Raw genomic sequence first — 24,907 nt, 5'->3', positions numbered from 1 at the left:
CGCGCGGGGGCGGCGGCCGTTGGGGCCGTTGGCGGCCGTTAGGCCCGGTGGCGGCGGCCGTTGGTGAGGGAAGCAGAGGGGAGCAGGCGAGGGAGCCGGGTTCCTGGCTCCCGACCGATTGCTCTGGCGGTCTGCGTCGTGAACTTTTTATTCAGGGGGAGTATTTCTTACCACAGCGTTTTGGGTAGATTTCTCAGACATCGGGCCTCACAGGGATAGCCGTGCCGAAAACTAAAATCCAAAAGACTAGCAGAGCACAAAGGCCAAATGAGTGCCATCAGCAAAAATACTCTTTTGCAGTTTGTTTAATAGCACATTGATAAACGTGATAAGATGCCGCTTTTGTTTTAAAGAGGAAATGGGTTTTGACAATGCAAATCACAGGCTATCACATTAGCCGGGCCTGTTTTTAGAGCTCTGCTGAACTTTGAAGAACCTTGCCAGTGCCATTACATTTCTAAAAGCAGCTTACAGGAATCATAAACCGACCAGTTACCAGTGGTGAAAGACAGTCTAGATGGGGGGCAATTTAAATATCCTTTATTTATGATGTTACGTCTTAAAAAGAAAAGCTGAAAAGACATGAGTTGCTGCTTACCTGAAGGACAGACAGGAAGACAGCATCATCTGACATTTGTCTAAGGAAAGACATCTCTTCACGACTCCCTGCTTTTCCATTAGCTTCCTTTATTCGCTCTGACTCTTCAGAGGACCCATTAGAACAGCCACAATCTTCTGTAATCTAAAAGTAATGTTTATAAAGGCTTGTTCAAGTTATTAATCCCCTCTCCCAAACTTTTAAAAATAAATAATGCAAACACACCTTCAAGGGATGAGACAGCTGCCTGGATTTTAGGGGGAACATTGAACTCCACTGCACACTTTGTAGAAAGGGTAAGATGTTCTGGCAAAACTTAGCGCTCATCGAAGGCAAGAGAGACAGCAGCACTGTAAAGGATCAGGGCAGGAGAAGATTTCACRGGGAGGTTAGAAAACAGTTCTGTGAATTTCTGGAGGGATTCCTTCCCAGCCATAAGTTACTGTATAAAAAAGTATGAAAGTATTTTGCTTATGGAGCTAGAGAACAGCTGAAAACAGTGAAGGAAGCCTGGCTGCAAACTAAGAACATACGTGCTCTGCGGTCTGTAGGCTAACGCAGAGTGACTTGGGAAGCTCAGCTATATTAAGTTGTCTAACCCTGCACTTTGGAGCTCTGTGTAGGAAATASTTCTATGCTATGCTGCAGTTGGCAGTGCCAGAGCACTCCCATGGAGTCGTCTGCTGGAGAGCCACATGTCCACTGCGCGGTGCAATAGGAGAAAAGGAATTCTGCCGTTCAGCACCATTGAACAAGAGGGGTTTCAAGAGGCTGAGCCTAGTAAATGAGGAACCAAACCCAGATTGATTTGTCATAAAACAATCACTAGAGGGCATGTCTCTGTAGACTAGCCAACTCAAATGCTTGCTAAGGTTAGGAACTGTGATAAAGAGCATCACTGATTRAAAGATGTTTATCCTGAACAACTACAATTGGTCATGGTAGTCAAATTTCAACTTTTCTCTGTTCCCAGAAAAAATAAGATTGCTCAGCTGGAGATCAAACTTAAAGCTATACATCAGTAATTTAAGGCCAAGCATCAGAATGTTATTATAGCAGAAGAACATCTTATATGCCTCCTCAAAATTCAATACTTAGACTCATCTTACATCTCTGAATTTCSTTGAAGTGACCAGTGTGCCCATTTCACCACCTGAGTCTCAAATCTGTCCTGAGCATGAGATTTACAAGTTATGGCATTAAAACAAACATACACATAAGCAAACCATTAATCCCTGTCCCTTAATTTCTCATTTGTAAAACACAGGTCATATTTAGCTCTTGTGTTCCTTGTCATTTCTCAGACATTGGGGGCCCCTCCTTCAGCCCCTTTCTTGATCCACTGTGGTGCTGGAGCAGTTCCAGGCCCAGCGCAGTGCGCAGGCTCTGGGGTACGCAGAGTGGCGAGCTGAGAGGCTCCACGCTGCAGTGCAAGGAAGGCAAATGGCGGCAGGCTATGGCAAACAAGCAGAAAACAGTGGCTAATGGAGAGCTAAACCCACTGCCTACATGCAGTCTGTACWGCTTTTGTTCTCTTCTCTGACATGTGGTTTTACCACACATGCAGTGCAGAGTCTGGATCCCRTGGCAGAAATACAGCTATGCATAGCACAATTCCCCTCCATCCCACAGAAACCACAGCAGGTCCTAAATTCRAATCTTCTCAGTAGATCTGGCCACTGGACTGTCATCACCTATTAAAATGATGTACGAGTCTCTTCTTAGTGCCCTGCACAGATTTATGACTGACATTTAACAGCCTAGGAAGAAAAAGAGCTGTAAAAGGTCACATAAAGTGCATATGGACCAAAAAAACCCATGAATCAGTCTTTCTTTACTATGTAACAAAGTCTGCAGGTTGTAGCTCTGCTGTGGGGCTTGCTTTGCCGACTGAGGAAAACCAATTTGCTTTTCRATACCTCCTTCCCATTCACAGAACAGGTGCAGTAAAACACTCAGCCCTTTCAGATCTTACATCAGAGTGCGTTTCAAGAGTATGCAGTGTCTGCAGCAAAGAGAACAATCCCCTGCTGTTCTGTGCCCTGGGAGCACATTTTTCATGCGGTCACATAATATTCTCAGGAGCTTGGGTTTGTGGTATTCCTCCTCCACTCCAAAATATGCTCGCTGTGGGCTATTCACACTCAGCTATCATTTTCTCTGGGGCCTGGCTTTATTAACAGGTTCTCACAAAGCACGTGTTTTTCTTTTATTTGAAGCTCGTCTCTTTCTTCCTGAAATCCCCTCTTCTCTATGCTCTTCCAGGCATATGGGTAATTACTTTTTTCCAGAATGAGCTATCCCAGCTCTTGTGGCCTATTCTCACATGAGATTCTCCAGTCCCTTAATCATCTTCATGTCCCTCGGTGCACATGTTTCAGCATATCCATGTCCTTCTTGTACCAGGGAGCCCAGCACTCCAGATGTGGCYTCACCAGGGCTGATGGGAGGGGAAGGATCACCTCCCTCAACCTGCTGGCAGCCTAATGCAGCCCAGGATGACATCGGTCTTGTTTGCTGCACAATCGCTTTGCAGGCTAATGTCCTCCAGGACCACCAGGTCTCTTTCTACAAAGCTGCCCTCCAGCTTGTCAGCCCCCAGCCTATACTGATGCTTGGAGTTATTCTTCCCTTGAGCATGTACCTCTGTTGAACTTCATGAGGTTCATCTCCACCCATTTCTCCAGCCTGTCAAGCTGGCAGCACCAACTATCTGGTCTRTTCACCAGTCCTCACAGTTTTGTGTTATCTGCAAACTTGCTGAGGAGGAACTCTGCCCCATCATCCAGAACCATTAATGAAGAAGCTAAACACTACTGGCCCCAGTATTTACCCCTGCCTCTTGTCACGCCTCTAGGCACCACTCAGAAAAGTCTGGCTGTCTTCTTTACTTCACCCCATAAAGCGGGCTAAGACCCTGCAGGGTGTGAATGCTTCAATACTSTCCTTTAACAATGTTCCTTTAACTTGAAGAACAGGAAAGCCTCCTTCATGGAGGGTCAGAGGCAGCTCAGTGCTGCATAGAGGTGTTTAGAAGTTCAGAAGAGTTTTAGAGTAGTTTAAGAGACTCTTAGAAATGCTTAGTGCTGTTGAGAGCATTTCAGAGAAATTTTACTTTGGTTTAGAGCATTTCTGAGCTGTTTAGAACATTTGTAGGAGTTACAGATTGGCACAGAGGGGTCTTAGAGCTRCTTAAAGCTGTTTAGAGGTATTCTAGAGCTGTTCAGAGGAGTTTAGAGTTATCTAGAGGAGCTTTAGAGGCATTCTATTGTTGCTTATAGAGTGTAAAGGAGTGTTTTATCATTTTAGCGGTGCTCTAAGTTTTTTAGAAGAGGTTTAGAAAAAAATTATGAAGGGGTTAGGAGTTGTTTAGCATGCTTCTCAGGAGTTTTAGACCACTTAACAGGAGTTCAGATCTGTGTAGAACTGCTTATTGGAGCTTTAAAGGTACAGATCAGTTCAGCRGAGCTGAAGAGGTGCTTACAGCACTTGAGTTTTAAAGGACTTCAGAGAAGTTTTAGTGCTGTTTCCCTGAACAGGATCTCTGTTATAGAGGAAKTACAAGACTGCTTGGAGCAGTTTAGAAGTTTTAGAACAGCTAAAGGAATTTTAGGGCTGATTAGTGAAATTTTAYGGCTGTTTAGAGGAGTTTTAAAGGAGTTTTAGACTGCTTAGAGGAGTTTTAGGGCAGTTGACAGCAGTTGCAAGGAGGYTGAGAAGTGTTTGAGAACTATTTTGAGGCAGTTTAGTGCTGCTTAAAGCAGTGTAGAGGAATTTTAGATGGGATTACTGTTGTTCAGAGGGTTTTCAGAGAGGCAGAATTTTTAAGGGGGTTTACAGTTGCTCACAGTTTTATATAGCCGATTAAAAGAGTTTTAAAGCTGTTAGATATGCTGTAGAGCAGATTAGTGCATTTTGGAGGTATTTTAGAGCTGCTTGAAGAAGTATAGACAGTTTTAGAGGTATTCTAGAATATTTCAGAATTAGTTAAATGCTTTTAAAAAGTTGTTTGCAGCAGTGTAATAGAGCTCTGCAAGAGTTCTTTACAGGTGTTTTGGAGMTGTCTAGTGATGTTTTAGAGGGTGCTTAAAGTGTCCCAGAGAATCTTCAAGGAGTTTTAAAAGTCTAAAGCAAATTCAGAGATCTTCAGACCAGTAAAAGGAGTTCTAGATTAGTTCAGAGGAATTTGAGAGCTGCCTAGAGGAGTTTTAGAGCTGCTTAGAACTACTTAGAGCAGCTTAGAGGATTTCCAGAGCTGCTGAGAGCTGCTTRGAGGAACTTTAGAGGAATGTTAGTGCAGTTTAGAGGACTTGAGCACTCTTTAAAGGAATATTATAGCTGCTAAGAACTACTTARAACTGCCTAGAATGTTTTTGAGTTTTACAGGAATTTTGGAGGGGTTTGGGGGCTCTTTAGAGCTGTTTACTGTAAGCTTAAAGGCATTTTAAAGGTGGTTATAAGTCTTCAGAGATATTTAGAGCTATTTAGTTGCAGTTTGGAACTGATTAAAAGAGTTTTAGAGTGGCTTAGAGACCATTTAGAGTCGGGTAAATATGAATTAGAGCTGTTTTGAGGCAATACAGAGATTCTTACAGCTCTTCAGAGCTGATTAGAGGAATTTTAGAACAGTTTAGAAGAAATATACAGTGGTTTAGAGCTGCCTAGAGAGGTTTAGAGCTGTTTAGAATCTTAGATTAGATTAGAGGTGGTTTAGAGACATTTAGAGCTGTTTTGAGAATTTTTAGGGTAGTTTAGAGCAACTTACTGCTATTCTCAGTGGTTTGCAGGTGCAACAGGACTGTTCAGAGGAAATTTTTAACAATTTAGAAGGCTTTGGGTGTTTTAGAGAGGTTTAGAGGTGTTTTAGAAATGTTTATAGGCATTTCAGAGTTGTTTAGAGCACTGTAGCATGTCAGTAATCCTGGCCTGAGAATTGCAGAGGTGCTATCACCCACTGGCCCTTGGCGACAGGGACCTGCCGGGGCCCTCTTGCCCTGGCACCAGAAGGCTGGCTCCTCTGCAGGTTTGCAGGCTAGCCTCAGCCACGGCCCTACACCTACTCTGGACACAACCCAAGGGCTGGGAGGGAGGCAGGCCTYGCTCCGGGGCTCAGATTTCCCCCAGCTCATCACCTCCGTAGTCTAGAGCTGGTTCAGGGTTGGGACCATCTCCCACGTCTTCTTTTGAAGCTATGAACACTGTCTCTGATTCTCCTTGCTGCTTCGGCCCCTCTTCCCCAGTCCCCAGGTGAGGGGCTGGTGTTTCAAGGCAGTCTTTGCTTACCTCAGAAAGAATGAAATGAGAAAAATGATGGTAGAGATTATAAGAAACTCAGATATTTACAGTGATAAGGGCCATGTAATTAGCAGACAAAAACAATTTACTTTAGCCAAAATCAGTATGAAAGTTATTTCACAGTGGTTTGCAGTCAGCCTAAGTTCAGTTCAGCCATAGTATTTAATAAAACAGATAGTTACCAACCCTCTTCATCCCTCCACTAGTGATCAGCAAATGACTGCCCGCGCAGAACAAAAATTCTCCCTGAACAGTGCAAGAGAGTCTCATTAGGCTGAAACCCATCCTTAACTTTCCTTCATTTAGAAAAATTCTGCCATCCTGATGCACCAGTTGAGGGGCCACTGCAGAGTTACTGCTTCTCTTTAAGCCCATATTCAATGTGCAACCAGCAGTGTCAATGATGTGTATGTGAATACAGAATCTTAAGGATGATGCTTCCCCTGAGGGAAAGAAGTAACAGTTCACTAAAAGGTACCAGAGTATATTCAAATGTAGGGTTTTAGGAGTGCAAAGAACTATCACGGTATGCTGGATTCATTAGTGAGCTGAGATGACTCTTTTCTTGGCAACCAAGACAGTTTGAAGGAATTTTGTATAAAGTAAAACTAACCTCCAAACGCAAACAATGGTGCCATCTGCTGCAGAACACAGCATCCACTCATCTCAAGAAAAGACAGAAAGAGAGACCAGATTCTTAAAGAATCCATCTCTGGAGGGCTTACCCGCATAATCTAAATGACAAAAATGCTCACCAAAACCCCACACCCACCACTAAAATCTCAAYGCTAAAGGATGGGAAAAGTTCTGGCACAATCCATATTCATGCGATGAAGAGGCAGTACATCAGGGAAAAGCTTAGGAGACAAACACTCAGCTACGGTAAACAGATGCAAGTCCGTTGATTTTGGCCAACCTCTAACTGAAAGTGGCTCCTGAGACATGGGGGCCCAATTCTGCAGTGCTAACAGTCGGTAATACTCCATCTCACTGAGTAATTTCAACTAAATAGGACAGTCCTCAGGACAGGGTCCTGGATAAAATGGCCACACGCCTACATCATTCATCGCTGCAAGCAGGCTTTAAGGCACTTACTCATGTTCAGGGATGGGATTGTTTCGGGTGCATCCACAGCATTAGAGCTCCCTTGAGGCAGTATTGCAGGACACTATGCAGCCCCAGCCAGCCCAGCGACTTTTCAGTGACGACGCCTCATTAATAAAGAGGATCCAGAGGTCTTCAAAAAGGGCCCCAAAATTGCCTGCTTATGGACAGATTGCATTTGTAGAGAGTGAGGGCTGCCTAGCTGAGACAGCAGATTCCACATCCTCRGAGTTTGGGATTTGGCAGTGACTCTTCAAGTGCTTTATAAAGTGCTTATAAACATGAAGTTTATTAGTTACACTGCACAAGTCAGCAGCTTAAAGCTCAAACCTATAGCATGGGCTGTAAAAGAGAAATACCTCACAGCATTTTGTGCTGATGTGGTTAATTGGATTAACAGGCCAGAAAGAGAACACTTTCCTACAGCGTGCATCATGAACGCCCACATGCCAACACATACATTCACAATTAGGTTATACGTGCTTTCAAATTAGATCCTCATTCTGCCCCATGTTACACAGTATGTACCATGGTGGTCCTYAATCCGTATCACTGAAGTGCTATCACAACAAAAACATCCCTAGCAAAGAGCCCACCACTTTTTCAGTTATCTCTGCATGTCCTTTTAGAGAACGTGTTCCTGCCTACAAGAGCAGGGCGAAAGGCATTTACCTGAAGGAGCGCTGGAAGATTCAGACGGAAAAATGATTCCTGCTGGAGCTGATACCGAACTCCTGCCTTCTTCTGGAGAGCCCATCTGAAAGGTCCGATGTGAGAGGCACTGGGCTGCTACAAAGCTTGCAAACTACTACTTCTTGTTGCTTGAGAGCATTATTGTGTGGATAGTTGGTGACTTCAAACACTGGACTATGCTGTTGATAAGAGTCAGTAAGTGTTTTTCCCAGTTCTCTCTACAAGTAATATTCCCAGACAATTAACAGTGGAAATGCCTGGCTCTTTCCCATCTTCAGACTGTAAGACACCAGAGCTGTGTTTGCAAAGGAGAATTTATATTCTCTCTTACCTTAGGCTATAGCTGTAATAATCATAGTCTTAAGCTATTGTTAAATACTATTTTTAAAAAATCAAAAATAWCAATACAATAGACTTATGTTTTTTTTTCTAGCCAAACACTGATACCTATGTGACCTCCTTCTCGTTTGCCTGAATGAGCTGTTCCTATCTTATGAATAAAATCTCACCTTTGTTTAATTACCTTTATTCTGAGTGGAAGCTATCAATAACAGAATGAAGATAAATTTGTAGGAGGAAACTGAATTCACTTCATTTCCTTAGAGCACTTARATGGGACCGCAGGTTTTCTGTGGAATTAGATGAGACACTAGCTTGAGTATTAGTGCTGGCTTAAGAAGTTTGCTGGCACAACTGCTTGTGGGGTTCAGCTGATAGACAGACCCCTAAACAGATTTATGCTAAAAACAACTCTCATTTTGGAAAGAGGCTAAAGGTAGAAAGCAGTATGTAAAGCTGAGAAACAGTCCAGAGAGAGACTGTGCTATGGACACAAGAGGGGAAGGTTTAGAAAGGTTCTTCATGGTCACTGGAAGAAAGGATTAGTCTAGGATTAATTCTCCAAATCACGCTCAGAGAACCCAGAATGATTCCAAAACATGACCTTCAGCAGAGACATTTTGGAAAATGCTAAGTCAAGAGTGGTGTTGGAAGTAGTAAGCTTTTTATTTGGACAAGACCAGTAAATTCCATGAAGTCTCTGATGATGCGAGCTGCTAGCCAGGAGTCACATACTTCGAAAGATTTTTAGGTAATATTCTCACAGATCAGCTGATGTCTCGTTCATAAAAGCTATCTTGACATTGTTATTGTATAAAACTGATCTTGATTCTAAAGCATATACCAGAACCTGCTTTATCAGCTGAGTCAGCTGTTCAAGGAAGGAGGGAGATGCAATAGTTCCATTTAACCTTTGTGACAATTTAGCTGGCACTAGGCAAAAAGCATGCAGACAACATCCACATATGCAGTTCCAGAAAGCAAATGGTCTTTTGCTCAAGGCCAAATCAGTAGAAATGGCAACAAATTGGAGAGTAGACAGAAAATGTGTASGTTAGAGCATCAGGTCTAATCACCTCATTACAGTTAGCACAGATTTTATTTCCTCAATTTGCAAGGAAGAATATGGAGTCCACTCAGAACAACATTGCAGTATATTCAACTGTTTCTTTAGAAGATGGCAGACTCATGTTGCTTTGATTTCTTTGCTGGAAGTGAGAATAGAAATCATTACAGAATTTGCTAGGACTTCTGTTCTTCTAGAGCAGGGACATCAGAGGCTCCTTTAGGGAAACAAATCTGTAGAAAACCACAGTTCTTCTGAAAACATACAAAGAAATCTTTGCTGTCCCAGATTATATTTATAGTAACTATAAATATCACATGCTCAACTTCTCTGTTGGGAAATAGGGGCTTCCGCATCATCTCCTAAGTAAGCGTTTGCAAAAGAAACGGCCATTTATATCTGAAGAGTCTCAGTTCTTTTAAATCAGAACCATTATCAAGCACAAGGGGTAACTGATGCTCTGCGAAGCTGAGGCAGAAGTGCAAAACCGCTGGGAACGTTTGGGTTGAGACCACTTGAGAAGGTATGAGTGGAGGCATACACATCCCTCTCTGACCCTCACAAGCCGTTTTCTCTTGTTTACCCTATGTTATGCTAAAGACTTGTCACAGTTATAAGTACGTGACTCAAAGCCACCATAAATCATGCTCTAAGAATACTACAAAACACTTCCACTGAGCTCCTGCAATCCTGACACAACGAGGTCAATGGCAAAGATTCATCCAGGGCTTTTGGAAGCAATCTGCGTGTGGCAACTTGCAATACATTTGCATGAATTTGCCAGTGGCTGTAGCAACGTTGCAACAGAGCAGACATAAGTGCTTTTGTTTTAGGGCATATTCCTTAAGGTCCTGTCTGGGCTTGTGAGGGACAAGCATAGATAGAGTGCATGGAAAAAAAAATGGAAATCATGGGTGACCATATCACAGGCTTGACCTTAACTGGATAGAAGCTACTCACTTGAAAAAACATTACTTAAGTACAAATTCATTACAATGTTCTGCACAGAAGTATCTGCTGAAAATAGTAAGGCTATGGCACAGCCACAGACTGCAAGCTCTCATAGTGCCTATGAGCTTATACTCTTATTTCTACTCCTTGTCTTTGAGACAACAGTACAGAAAAACATTGCTTTGTCAGCTATTCTACAAAATACCAGCTGCGTCCCAGACACATGTATGAGACATTAAACAGACATGTCACAGACTACCTTTTAGATTTAATTGCTGTTTAATTAGTACATTTACGACTCCTTTGTGGGCAACTATTCTTTAACCATTTTTTTCATTAGGGGATATAGTGGGCAAGGAAAGGTTGGCATTCCTATAAGCAGGCTGAACCTTTATTACTGCCTTTATTTTCAYTATACAGTAGAGACACCCAGGCAAACTGGCAGTGCACAAATGCTGAACTATTTTTACTTCATGTATTCAGTGAATTATCGGGAGCCCAAACTGCTTAAGTGGTTCTTGCATGTTGTTTTCTGTGTAAGGGCAAGGGCTACAGAGTTAGTGTACTCAGATCTCCTCCTATTTGGAGGTATCAGTGAGGCTGTGTCAGCTGCTGTCAGAATTGCTCCCTGCCCAGACCCCTAATTGTATATGGTATGGGTGCATATATACTATGTACAGAATATATGTCTTCATGCCTGCTCTGCTGTTTTCCTCAACTGTTGACATGTCCTCTCAATGCATACRTGAAAAATAAAAGAGCAATGGAAAAACAACCTCTTGGGGAAAACACTGATGATTATTTTCCAACCTCAGGCTACTCCACCAGGAACAGCTAGCTCTTTGTTGAGGACAGAAACATCAGCCGGACACATACATACTGACTGGAGATTGTTCTGGGTCTCTCTGCTTCAGAAACAAAACACACAATTCACACAAGCCCACACAACAGTGGGCTTGTGTTTATCTACAAACTAACGAGTATACTCCCCTTTCAAGGCAGTACTTCTCTGCGCATGTGATCAAGTTAGGAGTTGAGATGGACCAAAGTGTGGTGGTTGGGTGTAGGTGCCTCTCACTATCTGAGAACATAATTACTAGCATGCCCTTAACGTGGACATTAGGGCGACAGAGGACTGACTTCATGCAAACACATACAAAACCTTGGCATGCCTATAGCCCCTAAGTAAAGACCATGAAGTAACAGCTTCTGCTTCTCCAAAACGCCTTGCTGATTTTCTCCTGTTTGACCAAAGAAGAACACCAGTAAAGTTCAGAGACATAAAATAACACTACTGAACCCACAGAAAACTGCTTCAGACCTTAGCATGTTCTAACAGGTTTGAGTAATAAACCACTCTTGTAACAGCCACTGTTGTGACGTTAGAGAGAAGTTTGCAATTACAGTATGGCATCTTTTCCCTGCACCCCATCCTGAATACGAGTGTATCACACAGCATACTCATGGAGCTCTCTGCCAGCAGTGTGTGCCTTCTGCTAAAAGTTATTCCCAGCTATCGATCTCAAATCTCCCAGCAAGCTTGYGTGAACTTGGCTGCAAAGGATTTGCACGAACCATCCCAAACATAGGAGGTGTTCTCTGCGCTCAAATGATATTTAATCTGTCCTATTGTGCTGGCACCTAAATATATCTGGAGCTGAAACTGGTTACATGAAGGGTTCAGCTTCACTTTGTTTATTGCAAACATAACACGATTTCACAACAGCATTGTATAACCCCTTTGTGCAGACATCTAAGGGCTAAGGGGGCTGATTACTCTCAAATACCATTCAAAACAGACAGCCCATTATAGGAGAACACTATCTTTCCTAACACGTCAGCAAAAAATTTGTAAAGATAGTGTTAGCTGTTTGCAGCCAGATTTGTACCCACCATTTTGCCCYGGGGCAAAAAGGGAAAGCTATTGTTCTGTACCACAACTCTTAATGTAGTCAGGGCAGGGGTGGGGGGAATGGAAGGACAGGCAGAGGGACGTTATTTATGTATTTATGTAATATTTGTTCTGGAGAGCAGAGAACCAAGCGCCAGCTCTGACATAAGCAGGCACGGTGCCAGTGAAGCCAGTGGAAGTTACACAAGGATGCAGAACTGTTTACGCACGCAGATCACATACTAGGCTCAGCGCTGCCTCGTGGGCAGTAGGTGGGGCTTTCGGCACTYGTGTGGGAGATCTTCAATGAGACCCGGAGGAGAAGGCTACAAGGTCCTGGTTTTCATAACAGCATCTCCCACCAGTGGGGATGTGGCATGGGCGGAGCTTGATGAAACTAAAATAAGCACTGGCATGCAACGTGTGGTGAACGTGAGCAGCCTCAGAAGGATAGACCACGATAGCTAGAAGGGTAAGGAGAGCTTATTTTCCAAAACGTAAGTATGTCTACTTTCTCCACTTTCTTTATATAACTAGCTGATTTGTGGAACACCATGTTTTGGCTACACTTGCACTGTCAGCCCAAGAAACCTGTGAAGATGCCTGGTGTGTTTGCTGTCCCTTTGAACCATGTGCTAACAGGAGCAGAAAAAGCCCGGACAGATTAGTCATATCAGATGCAAACCCCAAACTTAAGCCTTACTACAGATCTAAGAATGAAATGTTTGGAGGATTATTCGAGGCTTATTCAAAAATGTTCTGTAAGTGCAATTGCCACCAGTTGTGGCCACAAAGTTGCAGCAGGTAGAGATCTGACAGATCTAATCAGCACTTACAGCAAGGTGAGTCAGGGAAGCATTGGGAAATACAGAACAAGCCTGCAGCTAATACACCAGCATGTTTTGCAATGAAGGAACATTTACGTCTCTAAGATGAAGGTATTTCTTTACAAGCAAAAACAGGGGGAATGTATTTTTTATCAAGATGTAGCAAGGAGAAACAGAGAGAGGGAGGGAAATGACAGCAAAAGAGTATCATCTTTGACTTTGAATTGGTAACAGATAAAATATATTTACCATAGGAAGTTTCAGTATAGACCACTCACGTTTGCTTCTAATAGAACTATTGCATTCCTGCTTTCTTGTTATGTCTCACTGATTTATTGCAATGTTAAAGTACTATTGACAAAAAGAGTGTTAGGATAAAATAGTAAAGCTCAGTTGCCATGCAGCAATTCCTGGTGAGCGGTCCTTCTGGTAAACGCACTGCTGAACTTGGGCAATTATGCTACAACTTCAAGCTGGGACAGGGAGGAGGAGAGTGCCTGCTTTTAACTGCTGGCATCAGTATCCCRCTGTGCGCTTCTCTGATGTTCCCTTGCTCTATAGTGACAACTGGAGGAGCTACTGGAGAAAGCTTTTCAACTATGAGTGCTCTCTGCACTGCAGATTTTAATAAGTGAAGCCAGTTCCAGCCATTTCATTTTTTTGGTGAAAGTTTTCACCCTGATAGATTCCAAACTGCAAAGTGTTGGCTACATCTAAACCAGAGTACAGCAGAGGATTAACAACGTTCCACTAGTCTACAGTAGGGTATGTCTGCAAGTGTTAATAAATACTGTCTTCATGTGAAGCTACCAAAAGGCCCTAAGAAAGGGGAAGTAGACAGGAAAGTAATTGGCTAGCACAAGACAGCTCTTGACTTATACAAAAAAAGCCATGTTCTTATATTCACAAACTGTCATMTTAAAGATGGGGGCAGAGGAATGAAAAACAACCTCAAAACTTGTTTTGCCACCAAGAAACATGTAATTAAATCATACTCTAGAAAGATAATGTACTATAAAGTCCTGACCTAACATCAAGATAACCTCTGAATCAACAACATGCTATGTGAAATACGTGTTAATTTTGTAACAGRAAGTAGAAACTTTTTCAGAAGGCATTACTGTCTGCTTAGTATTGACAAATATCATAAACTGACCCTTCTAAAATCTCAAGATTTAACCAGATTTAATTAAACAAATATTTTGATTTTTTTTTTTTTGCTTGCTTTGTTTTAGGGCTGGGGGGGGTTCATTTTTTGTCTTTTCCTTTACAGAATGAAAGCTAGGAAAGTAGGTATGTACTCATAAATGCACAAAATCTTACATTTTATCTCAGGACCGCAGGGCCCAATGCTTTAAGAAAGASGTCAGCTGTTATTACATGCTCAATAAAATTATGGGCACTATTAGTACTAGAACAGCCATCAATATCAGTACCTTTTCATCCAGCAGCAAAGTGCTTGAATATCTCAAGTATGTTTTACTTACAGTCACACAAAACTGCCACTTGCAGAATCTCGAGCTTATTTTGCAGCCAGGAAATGCCTTCACTTTACAGAGGAGTGAAGGCAGCATATCCTGAGAGATGAATGCTTCCACATTAGTCATCTGGTAGCTTTGTTGTCTTGGCTCTTTCTCGGTTCCTGCAGGGCAGGCAGGACTTCGGCTCTTTTCATTCTTGTTAAATCATTAGGAACAAGAAGTCAGGCCTTTCACAATTTCAGAGACAGCTGCCTTTTGGAAAGCTCTTGTCTCTTGCCTAAATTCTTCCAGTCACTTATTGCATCAGCTGTTACCAAAGTTAGGAGACTTAGAGACTGAGGAAAACATTTCTATGCAGTCAGGCAGAAAAGCCTCAGTACTTTGTTCTGCCCTATTTAAAACATATTGATCACAAAGAGGCCAATGAACTGTGTCTGCATTTCAGCTCTGGCAAGATGATCAAATCCTTCAAGCAAACATTTCTGTCCCTGGATCTGCAGTCCCCTCGGTGGAGCTCAGCAGAGACTGTGGTAATGGCTAAGGGCTAGGGGTGCAAAGCTCTCCTCAGCGAGGTCGCAGAGCTAAGGGGCATTTGCCGTTCTCTCTCYGAGCATGGAGAAGCTAGGAAGTGTTGCTGCAAAAGCTGGTCACTCGTAATTGGGAGAGGGATACCAGGGCAGGGAGGAATGAGCTGGGACAAATGCCACAGAGGTATCAGAGAAAAGGCTAATTAGGACACAGTACTTGTTGCAGAAAGGACATTAAGTATTTAAAAGCTCTGAGGAGCTCAGGCAGCACTGCCTGGTTTTCCAAAGGACACATCAGTTTGATATTGGAGGTACACCTGGAGTCTGCAGCTAACTGGCAGCCCATGGTTACCTGACCACACTACTACTTTTCTGCAGACTTGGGAGAAGCAGCTGTTCATTTGTCATCTTTCAAATTCACCCTCGTGGTTACTGTGATTTTTGCTTTTCAGGCAAAGGACTATGAACTGCGTCAATATGAGACAGCCAAATGGGTTAGCACTGTCATTAGGGGAGAGACCCAAAAGGAGGCAATGCGCCAGGGCTTCTGGAAACTCTTCCACTATATCCAAGGGAAGAATGAGAAAGGTATGATGCTGTGCTGGTTTGGAACTGCAAGAGGTATGAGAGAGGAACCTGAGCAGCATAAGGCATCAGAGGAGCTGAGTCACACAGCACATTCCCTTTCCCCTGTTCCTTTCTAACAGCCCTTTGCCTTCTTTAGGCCATTATGTCTCCAGCGCTTCTCAAGACCATGCTACAGCATAAATAGGGAAAAGGAAGTGGGAAGYTTAAGTCTTTGTTCAAAGGATCACATAGAATGAAAGGAGCTGCAGCCTGAACAGGGGCCCAGTCAACAGGGAAAGGACTAGAATTAAGAAGAGATGAAAACGAAGGGTGGGCAGCAGTGCCTGCCCTTGGGTGAATTTGTAGAAAGGCTGTTCAGCAGCAGTGTTGAGGCTGCTTTAGCATCTGCCTTTACAGCTGTATTCAGCCACCATCTCCACCTGCACCTGAACAGATTCTGTTTTACTCTAGAAATGAAGATTGATATGACTGTCCCAGTGACATGCCTAATAAAGTCTGGCTGTGCAGACTTCAAGATTTCTTTCTTTTTGCCATTTGAACATCAGGACTCCCCGCCACAGCCCACTGACTCAGATGTGTTTGTTGAAGAGCGAAAGGGAGCAGGCATCTTTGTCAGGTGAGCAGTATTAACATGCCTCAAAGATGAGGGTAGCTACTGAAACAGGTCCATTTATAAGAGAGCAATTTTTACAGCCGGTTTCTTACCAAGTAATGGATATACCAAGCTGGTTAGAGCCTGAAGCTTAGACTGGCAAAGCTTGGGGTATTTGAAATTTGTTCTCTTCTGCTTTTGGGATAGGCATACAAAGTCTCTTTGGGGGTCCTGCTGAGAAGGAAGAACAGGCTGAAAGCTTTAMGACACTCACTTTGCAGCACATTCTAAGTTGTGTTGAATGAGTTTTRTACAAGTGTAGCCTACAGAATCCTTGCTCTGAGCATATTCCCTGTGTTACCAAATAGCTAAATCCCTTTTCAGCCAACCCTTCAGAGTTGATAAAACTCCTCCCTTCCCACTTCTTCCAGGTCTTTTGGTGGTTTTGCCTCACCAGAGAAATACGCAGAGGAAGCTGAAGTATTGGCCAGAATCCTGAGAAAYAGAGGCCAGCTATTCCATGAAGACTTCTTCTATACTGCAGGCTATGACAGTCCCTTCAAGCTGTTCAACAGGCACAACGAAGTGTGGTATTTTAAGAAGTAATGGTGTGTTGCGGGGGAATTAAGCCACTAATTAGTTCTGGATGAGAACAGGCCTCATTATCGGCTCTTGCTTAGTGCAGAAGAGACTAAATTTGCAATGGACGCAGAAGCAGCTCTAATGCTTTTTATCTAGGATGGAAGACTACTCTGGCTAAAAAGATCTCAGCTCTCCTTTTTAAAAGAGAAAACTTAAATTCAGGTAGCCCATACCAGTTGGCAGAGTTGAATGGAGATGACAATTCCACTCCTTTTACTGAAAAATTYTGGGGAGACCTTGTGATTTGAAAACATTCCTAGAGAACAATTTGAATCTGTAGTTTTACTTCTCCTTAAGTGCTACACTTACATAGTTCCAAGTGTTATAGAGAGCTTTTCAGAGCTAACTTCTCATATTGAGCTCACTCTTGAGACAACATAGATAGGGAGAAGTACATTAAAGCACTTTTCAGAGAAGAAAGCTGCCATTAATGAGTTCTGAAAAGCAGCAATGCTGTAAGCAGGCTCTACTGCCTAAGTATTAGTACTACCTTTTTTATAGGGTTGTCAAACACCCATCTTCCTGTTCATACTTTTCTTCCTAGCAGAGGCTGCATGCAGTCCTGTTTTAGACTAATGCCAGTGACCAGATGAGACTGAGAAGCCAGGGGAGAAAGGTTAACAGTGTCCAAGCAATCTGCTTACTTTGTGTACATCTACTGTACATTCATAACTGAATTCTTGCCTTTATGGTACTTTCATAGTTTTTGAAACATACAAGGAATACCGCTTTATACATGAAAGAGCTAGCATTTAAGTGCTACTTCAACTACTTCRCTTTGCCCAAATCTATGCATGATTCAAGCCAACGCTACTCTGCCTTACCACTAGCAGTAATGGAATGTCTGATACTCTGCACATGTCAGACAAGTTGGAAGACACTTGCAGAACTTGTTTCCTTAATTCTGCCCTAAATCAAGCTTTTGAAGCTTTCAGAGAATAGCCTGAAGCTTCAACAACAAGCTATTCAAGTCAGAAAGCAGTTCGTAACAACAAGCAAGAGTTYACAAGATTTTATTGGCTCTAATCAGTATCAGATATTATCACCACAAAGCCACGGCATTTTACAGCTGTTCATGAAGTGTAAACCCTTGGTCTGCAATCTTCCACCTATTAAGACAGACACAGGAACTGTTATTGGGCACAAAACTGACAAGCAGCTCGCTGGGAACAACTCAGACCTTAGATTTTCATCTCTGTTCAGAGAGAGAGTTCAAGCTAAGGTTTTAATCATCACTTGTTCCAGCAAAGAAATTTCAGTACTTCTGTAGTCAGGTAATACTCACCTTTTTTGTTCCTCATAGCAGTTTCAAAGCTGCCTCCCAACCTAGGTGAAGAAAATGGGCTTAATATATGCAGCAGCACTACTGCAAAAAGTTTCTTTCAGTAGCTATGTAACCTCAGAAAGAATGGAACGGAAATGGGTGATATCACAGTAATTCATCTGGCAGAATCAAATTTCATCACTGGCTACAAATATTCCCCAAAGTTCYTAGGGAAAAATTGATCTGTTGTATGATCTTACCTAATAAAGTTGCAGACAGAACAGTCCTTTCCTGAGAAAGAACAGAATTGTTTTAGAATGGCAAACATCACTAYATGCAAGTTGAATTATACATCTATGAAACTGTATTTATCAAACTAATTACAGCTTAAAGGAGGCTACATTTCAGGTGCCAGCTGACAATTTCAAAGTATAGCATTTAAGTATGATTTAAAGCTTTATAGGTCCTAGCTGAATTTGAAACAGAATTACTAACACTAGAAGACTAACATCATAAGAATCAGGAAAAAGCACATAGCTACTCATCTGTGATACTGCCCCTCTGCAARGTCTTGCTCAATTACAATGAGTTTTGATACCTAAAATACAAGTTCCATACAACTCTTATCTCAAAAGCCTATCCTCAAAAGTGAAAGCCAGTCTACAGAACGAAACAAGTTTTTATAGTAATCAGCTAGAACTTGAACTTAATCCTAAATCTGTTTACAACCAATATAACCAAGAGCACTTTTTTTTTGTACTGTCAGTCCATAGAGTAGTCAGACGCATCAGATGGGAGCAATGTTTGTTACTGTGCATTCTGTTGAATTATGTTACCCATGTTGTATTGGCTGAAATGCCTCATCACTGATTTAGTTTCTTTACTACTTCCACTATATGAAGACATCAAGCAATAAAAGCCGTATTTTTAGTCACTGAATCTTTCGTTCATACAAAGGGAACGCTACATGAAGTTTACCAGTGCTTAYGCTTTAGGGACTGGAAGGTGCCAAGTCTGCTCTGAAAAGAGTCCCTCCTATTCAAGTCTAATTCAGAACTACAGAAGTTAATTCTTACTTGATGGRTATCAGGTTTATCCCCAAAGTGGAACTGGAAGGTTCAGAATACAATAAAAGCATACAAATCAGATCCGTTACAGTACTATCCTCAGGCACTACTAGCTATGCATTCACCCTAAAGGCAGTATTTCACCAGTTATTAAACCCTGCAGTCTCTAAATTGTCCTCTACTCTTACCTCAGGCAGAAGCTAGTCTTGCTTCACACCAATTCCCCACGGGCACCACCCTGTAACAAGTRAATTTTTATTAACACTCTCCTTGGCAACATTTCAGGAGTTAGCTTGAGCATATGTACTGTTTCAGTGCAAGAGTCTTCCTCAGCCTCTTTCAGAGAGATTCCCATTGCTTAGAACTAATCATCATGAACAGTACATGCTTAGAGAAGCTTCACATTGTTACTTTTGTTTTTTACTGGAGGAGCTCAACTCAGCATTTCAGACCTTACTACTGACCACATCTCCACTCACATCACGTACCATCTTTAATCCAGCCATTCAGATAAACAATGTACCCAATCACTCCAGCTATTTAAGGTCAATGCTACTCTTTACAAAGAGCCACTATATAACTTAACCATGTGGTGTTTTTGGTTAGCAACRGAGTCCCGACGCTAGTTTTGCACAGCCAGCATATCACTATCTTTCTCATCAACTAGAAAATCAAGCAGTGCACAGCAGTTGCACATTGCAGCTGGTCCACACTTTCTTTTCAGTTATGGAAAGCAACTGACACTTTAAGTACTGAAGAAGTTTATGGCAAATGTGAAACAAGCAGCTTACCATGTACAAGCAGACTGCTATGAAGTGTCTGGCAGTTCCATTATCAAATCTAAGATACACATATAAGAAAATAAAATTTCAGTRCAATGCTAATGTTACCTTAGAACCTCATTGTTAAGATTCTCAGAAACTCTTTGCCCACTACTGCTGCAATCACCACCACCTTTTATCACAAGAGAAGAGTCTTTTYTGGCTCTAGACATGAATTGAAGCAACTGGTGCTCATGAATGCAAACAGCAGACTAACGTATGTTCTAATGGCAGCCATAAGTATTCATGTTTCACCAGCTCTCACTTCCAAACAAGTGTTTAAGCCTTACTCCTCATTTTAACATTAAAATGTCACTTGGCATACTTTGAGATTTAGAACTCTGTCCACACCAGACTGAAGTTACTATGTAACTGAAAGTCACATCCAAATAACAAAAAAAAATTGTTGGGTAATGAGGACAGCTGATTAATCTGAAGCAGTCTAGAATTTAAACACAAGACATTGTTTGCTACACCTTTTCCCACTCTTGACATTCTGACATGTCCTAAGGACAGTAATTCTGCATCTCAGATGTGACAGACCATCGTTTAGGGACATTTAATCCAAGAGTAAAATAATCACTCTTACCCATAAGATTGTCAACCAACCCCCCAACACCTAAAAGAAAAGATGTCCCTCCCTATCCCCAGCCACACAAAATTTCCTCCCATTTCAAAGTCAGYTACTACACTGGCACCACATTTACAGCTACAGCCACTTACAGGGTCTTTCAGTAAAAATCAGTCCACATTACTGCTTTCAGGTCAGACATTTGACAACATCATYATAACCCTGTAARACACCTGCCTATAGAATTTACACAYTCTTGACAGCRCTCAAATCATTCGAGTCCTGAAATATRACATTGAGCCCACAATACTTTGGGTTAAGTGAACCCTGCAGGCAACCTGTACCTCTTGGTAGAGGCAGAAAGCAAGAAAATCCACAAGAAACTCCCTACTTAGTCCTGCAGCTGCAAATTGGGATTAGAATCGCACATGAAGTAGCTATGTTGCAGTATGATCAGTTTGCTGGCAACTTACATTTGCTGGTATGCTACCATCTGCATTGCTTAACAGCTCCACAACACTGGCCCTGCAACAAAATGAAGAGTCAGMACAACACACAAACCACCACAGGAATATGAAATTTAGTCAGATGCCTGTTTAGTCAGATGCCTGAAGTCAGATAGAGCTAATTGCAGACCTCCACAATTGAAGTCAGTTTATTCATGTCTCATCACACAGGCAGTCTACATGGGACAGTTACTTACTTTAGAATAAAGTTGGTATGGGGAAGASGACAAATAATCAAATAGTGCTCTCACAACAACTTAGTGAGCTCACAGGCACACAGTAAAGTAACAGTTTAGCACAAACCAGCCTGCCAAGGTAGGGCCTTAACCAGCAATTCTCCCCTTAAGCATCCTTCTATTTTTAACTGAGATGCAAGCAGTGGCCAACATCAGCCCCCCTCAGCTTACRCATAGCTTAAGACTTCATTTTACAAGCATATTCTAGGCACATTTTTACCCTAGTACTTGCCAAGTTAGAAGTACTTACATCATGATTAGAAACACTTTGAAAGCCTGTAAAGGAAGAGCTGCTGTTAGATAGGCTCCAGTAGAAAAGTTCTAGCATAAGAACAGTTCTGGCAAAAGACTGTATCAGTGTTTAGTCAAGTTTTATCCTCATTGGGATCAGAGACCTGATTCAACATCATTTACAGCAGATTGTTACACTCCCTACCCACAAGGAAATCTCAAACCATTTCCCAGTACTCTCCAACATCTTTGAGAAGTTCTCAACTCCAGAGACTGTTAAAACTGCAGAAGTGAGAGAACTCTGAAGTTGCGGAGTTCAGTGAAATGAACTTTGGGCAAACATCGAAGCTGGTATAACCCAGGAAAAGCATTTCAGAGAGCAGATTGAAAGTACTGTTGCATTCACCACTCAAGGCATTTAGCCCTGTCAAAAATATATTGAAGTTCTTTGTCACTCTGCAAAACAATTACTTAATGCTTTTACTGCAAAGCACAGACAATCTGTCCCCAAAGGCACGTTCAGACATCTCTGCTTTTGACTTCCAGAACCACAATGCAGGCCCTCAGATCTCCAAACGTCAGCTCTCAAGCTCAGATTAGCAGCAGCACTGTAGCAGACTAATCACACAAGTGCAGCACAACCAAATGTAGCATCCRTCCTAAAACATGTTCTACAATTACCTTCAGTTAGAAATGCCTTTTCTTCATCAACAACAGTTGAAACAGTTTCTTGCACTAGACATAGGCATCCCACAGCTTTCTGTCCAGAGCAGCCTGCAAAGCAACAGTACTTATAGCACTTGGAGCACTAATATCTGATGACTAAAGACTCTTAAATTAGTAAAATAAGCTAGCAAATTGATCGCATTGTGTTTGTGTTTAATTTCATAAGAACAACGTATTCTTAAATTCTATTTATCTGACTTTCCATGCTTAGCCCACTTCCTGATCTTCTGAGATCTATTTCCAGRAGACATTCATGGGCAAAGCAAAGTAGTATTTCATTCTCAGCTCCCTACATTAACTCTGCCAAACTTAGCCTAGGATACAGGAGGCTGCATCAGATAGGAGCGAAAGACAATTAAGTGTGATCATCACAGGTCATCTGTTGAACTATGTTGTCATCATAGCAGCCTTCACAGGTCAGAGATTATTATTTTAAATATAGATTCAGGCAATATAGTATTTACCTTGGACAGCTTAATGCTTCACCTTCCAGTGCCTGCAAAAAAAAAGAAAAAGAAAAAAAATGAGGTCCCCTTAGCCTTCTKGGCATGAGCTAGACCTCCTGGGAAGAGATCTCAGCAGCTAGATACATCAGATAGGAGCGAAAGACAAAACTCTGTTCATCACAGAATATTCTGCTGAACTATGTTATCATCATTGTATCTGCTTTGGAATAATCCTTCTGGTTCCAAACTACCATTTCTTATGATAGCTTTGAGCAAAATAGAAGCTCTCTGAATAAAACATGTCAAGAAATATTCAAGAGTCTTTTGAATGTTGACAAATACGAATTTGCAGTGTATTAGTGGAATTAATCCCAAAGCACTTTTATCTTACACACCCACACCTTTCCGTTTTTWCAGCAGCTCCACAGAAAAAAATCCACAGATTTTATAAAGTTTCTTACCAGGCAATCTTTCTTTTGTAAGCCTTCAAGTACACGATTYGAATCCTGAAAAAAGAACAAAATAGCTTGTGAAACCTATTTTTAGAAACCAAAAYATCAAGGAGGGAGTATTCTAAGCTGTTGTGCCTCTCAGATAGAAATGATGGTGGTAGAAGTTCTCATCACTCTCTTGGTCAAGAGTAGCAAATAAATGTCATCATTGTGGCACCAAAAACAAAACTTAAACATTAGTTTAAAAAATATTTTATCTGATGAACCAGAAGTCCTCCAATCCCATTTCACAATCAGCTTTCAAAAAGATTTTTTTTTACCTTGTGAAGTAGCAGCAAGCCTCCATCTTTGGTGGCAGATCTGGAAGAAATGCAATAGATTCAAACACTAGAACAACTAAGCAAGGTACTTTCAGCAGCAATACTAACAACAGAAAAAGCCTCAGTATGGAGTTTTCAGAAATCACTTCTGTCCACTACTCTTAAAATGAAAACATCATAGGCTCTCCAATTTAGTGRGTTAACATCAACTGGTATAGCTGCAGGCACTTTTGGAGATCGACATCTGACACTTTTTTCCAAATAAAAAGGCACCCATTCCTACGGATGGTGAAATAGTAGTAATAGAAAAAAGAATGAGTGTTTACTGTGTCCTTGTGATCCGCTTAGAGACTTTTTCCTAGAGGAAGAATGAAAACTGCCTGAAATGACATCACAAGCAGTTATTAAACTACCAATTTCCTGAAATACCACAGAATACCTGCATAGTAGGCAATGTTTCATAGWTTAAATCCAGCATTTCAGAAGCAGTGCCTACCTGTTTTGAGCCACAGAAGAGGGAGGAGTTTACCTGAGGCATCTTATCTAGAAAGAAAAGAATATCCATTGGTTTTTAAGACTAGAAAAGCTATGGTCACAGAAGAGTATTCACAACACTAAAGCATATATTGTTTGAAAAATACAAGCAACATTCAAATTCTTCTGAGACATGGCTACAAAAATAATTGCTAGTTTATATTTTTAAGCACTGAAATCTAGCCAACGGGAACAGAACAGAACCACTGAACATCTGGATTTTCCACAGCATGCAAATATCTAATCAGTCCTGCAGCCATTAACTTAGTCTGGCTGCTCAGAAAGGACCACGTGGTGGTTCGGCCATGTCAGACACGCCGCTGCGCAGCATTCCACGTCCAGCTCAGGTATGTTGGCATTCATCAGCTTCTCAGATGTCCCTACCAACATAGTTTTCATCATGTGCAGGCACATGGAAGGCAAGTCAGTGAACTACAATACCACCTGGTTATAACACAGTAAGTTTGATGCCTGTAATCGTAACACTTAGAAGCATGCTACCCAGTCTAAAAAAAATAGTAATTTGCACTTACAAGTGGACTGTTCTGCAGCAGACTGCCTCCACTTTCCCCATCAATAAAGGGCTCTCCCCAGCATGGCATCAGCTTCAGTTTATGGATGGCCGTGCAACCCTTAATCCCACCACAAAACCACTACCACACTTTGCTCAACGTTTTCTATTTAACGGCCAGAAGAATTTCTCTAGAAGTTTCTTGCACAGCAAAAACAGGGCAAACATTTCCCACTTAAAACCTGCTTCCAATCACACCTCACAACTGCAGGCAAAACACTGCTTCTTATGACACATCCCAGAGCTGTTACCACAGCCTGACCTTGAGCAATAAACAACCCGGCAGCACTGCAGCCCCCCAAGCTAGTATAAATTGGGAGGGAGGGAGAATTGCTCAGCAAAAAATAAAAACACATTGAAGAAATGAAAAATAAAGGGAARGCACCCACGTGCAGCGCAGCCTGCCCGCTCCACCGCCCCCCAGCCCTCCTGACCGGGCTGCACGGCGGCGAGGCAGAGTCCACGACGGGCCCCCACAGGCCGCACCTCTGCCACTCGCCCCACGGGACACGCGTGGCGCGGCGCCTCGGGCGCCTCCCACCGCCCTGCCCCGCGCGGCCTCGGCGGG

General features: G+C 42.1%; 2 protein-coding genes, 1 long non-coding RNA gene and 7 other non-coding genes across 24 annotated transcripts in view; 1 reads left to right on the top strand and 9 right to left on the bottom strand.

Moving 5' to 3' along the window:
• The window catches only part of NPL (N-acetylneuraminate pyruvate lyase), a 20,406-nt gene extending 11,918 nt beyond the window's left edge, over positions 1–8,488 (bottom strand). For 7 of the 8 annotated variants that reach the window (XM_085299655.1, XM_085299657.1, XM_085299653.1 and 4 more), the window contains exons 1-3: positions 5,731–7,657; positions 824–1,040; positions 599–742 (exon numbers count right to left, since the gene is read on the bottom strand). In XM_085299655.1, coding sequence (XP_085155781.1) covers positions 599–742; positions 824–925 — 246 coding nt within the window. In that variant the 5' untranslated portion in view covers positions 926–1,040; positions 5,731–7,657. The other variant, XM_085299654.1, reaches the window with a different exon arrangement.
• Positions 8,489–12,218: 3,730 nt separating this feature from the next.
• HEBP2 (heme binding protein 2) lies at positions 12,219–17,556 on the top strand. 2 transcript variants are annotated; one of them, XM_085299650.1, is made up of 5 exons: positions 12,219–12,409; positions 14,691–14,775; positions 15,225–15,360; positions 15,811–15,976; positions 16,384–17,556. In XM_085299650.1, exons 2-5 carry the CDS (start codon positions 14,701–14,703, stop codon positions 16,556–16,558), a joined length of 552 nt encoding a protein of 183 aa, XP_085155776.1. In that variant the 5' UTR covers positions 12,219–12,409; positions 14,691–14,700; the 3' UTR covers positions 16,559–17,556. The 2 variants fall into 2 exon arrangements, with proteins under 2 accessions (XP_085155776.1, XP_085155775.1); XM_085299649.1 differs by having other exon boundaries at positions 12,220–12,434.
• Positions 17,557–17,591: 35 nt separating this feature from the next.
• The window catches only part of LOC146598839 (uncharacterized), a 186,506-nt gene continuing 179,190 nt past the window's right edge, over positions 17,592–24,907 (bottom strand). Inside the window, exons 2-13 of one of the 7 annotated variants that reach the window (XR_014895178.1) lie at positions 23,731–23,777; positions 23,235–23,274; positions 22,924–22,968; positions 22,481–22,512; positions 21,972–22,064; positions 21,310–21,335; positions 20,791–20,842; positions 19,717–19,765; positions 19,114–19,163; positions 18,119–18,149; positions 17,880–17,920; positions 17,592–17,703 (exon numbers count right to left, since the gene is read on the bottom strand). This is a non-coding gene — a long non-coding RNA (uncharacterized LOC146598839). Of the gene's footprint in view, positions 19,164–19,716; positions 19,766–20,790; positions 20,843–21,309; positions 21,336–21,971; positions 22,065–22,480; positions 22,513–22,923; positions 22,969–23,234; positions 23,275–23,730; positions 23,778–24,907 lie in introns of all 7 variants that reach the window. The other 6 variants (XR_014895181.1, XR_014895176.1, XR_014895177.1 and 3 more) reach the window with 6 other exon arrangements.
• Positions 17,990–18,065, bottom strand: LOC146598849 (small nucleolar RNA SNORD47). Its single transcript, XR_014895195.1, has one exon. It is a non-coding gene; the product is annotated as a small nucleolar RNA SNORD47 (small nucleolar RNA).
• On the bottom strand, positions 19,230–19,308 carry LOC146598848 (small nucleolar RNA SNORD79). The gene has a single exon (XR_014895188.1). It is a non-coding gene; the product is annotated as a small nucleolar RNA SNORD79 (small nucleolar RNA).
• On the bottom strand, positions 20,474–20,537 carry LOC146598847 (small nucleolar RNA SNORD78). Its single transcript, XR_014895194.1, has one exon. It is a non-coding gene; the product is annotated as a small nucleolar RNA SNORD78 (small nucleolar RNA).
• LOC146598846 (small nucleolar RNA snR60/Z15/Z230/Z193/J17) lies at positions 22,342–22,427 on the bottom strand. Its single transcript, XR_014895191.1, has one exon. It is a non-coding gene; the product is annotated as a small nucleolar RNA snR60/Z15/Z230/Z193/J17 (small nucleolar RNA).
• Positions 22,600–22,682, bottom strand: LOC146598845 (small nucleolar RNA snR60/Z15/Z230/Z193/J17). Its single transcript, XR_014895190.1, has one exon. It is a non-coding gene; the product is annotated as a small nucleolar RNA snR60/Z15/Z230/Z193/J17 (small nucleolar RNA).
• LOC146598844 (small nucleolar RNA SNORD75) lies at positions 23,352–23,418 on the bottom strand. The gene has a single exon (XR_014895193.1). It is a non-coding gene; the product is annotated as a small nucleolar RNA SNORD75 (small nucleolar RNA).
• Positions 24,103–24,182, bottom strand: LOC146598843 (small nucleolar RNA SNORD74). The gene has a single exon (XR_014895197.1). It is a non-coding gene; the product is annotated as a small nucleolar RNA SNORD74 (small nucleolar RNA).

Source organism: Rhea americana, unplaced genomic scaffold (genome assembly GCF_003343005.1).
Source record: "Rhea americana isolate MKP2758 unplaced genomic scaffold, rheAme1 scaffold_151, whole genome shotgun sequence".
Classification (NCBI taxonomy): domain Eukaryota; kingdom Metazoa; phylum Chordata; class Aves; order Rheiformes; family Rheidae; genus Rhea; species Rhea americana.
Note: the sequence above shows the minus strand (reverse complement) of the source record. Positions and strands in the feature narration are given on the sequence as shown.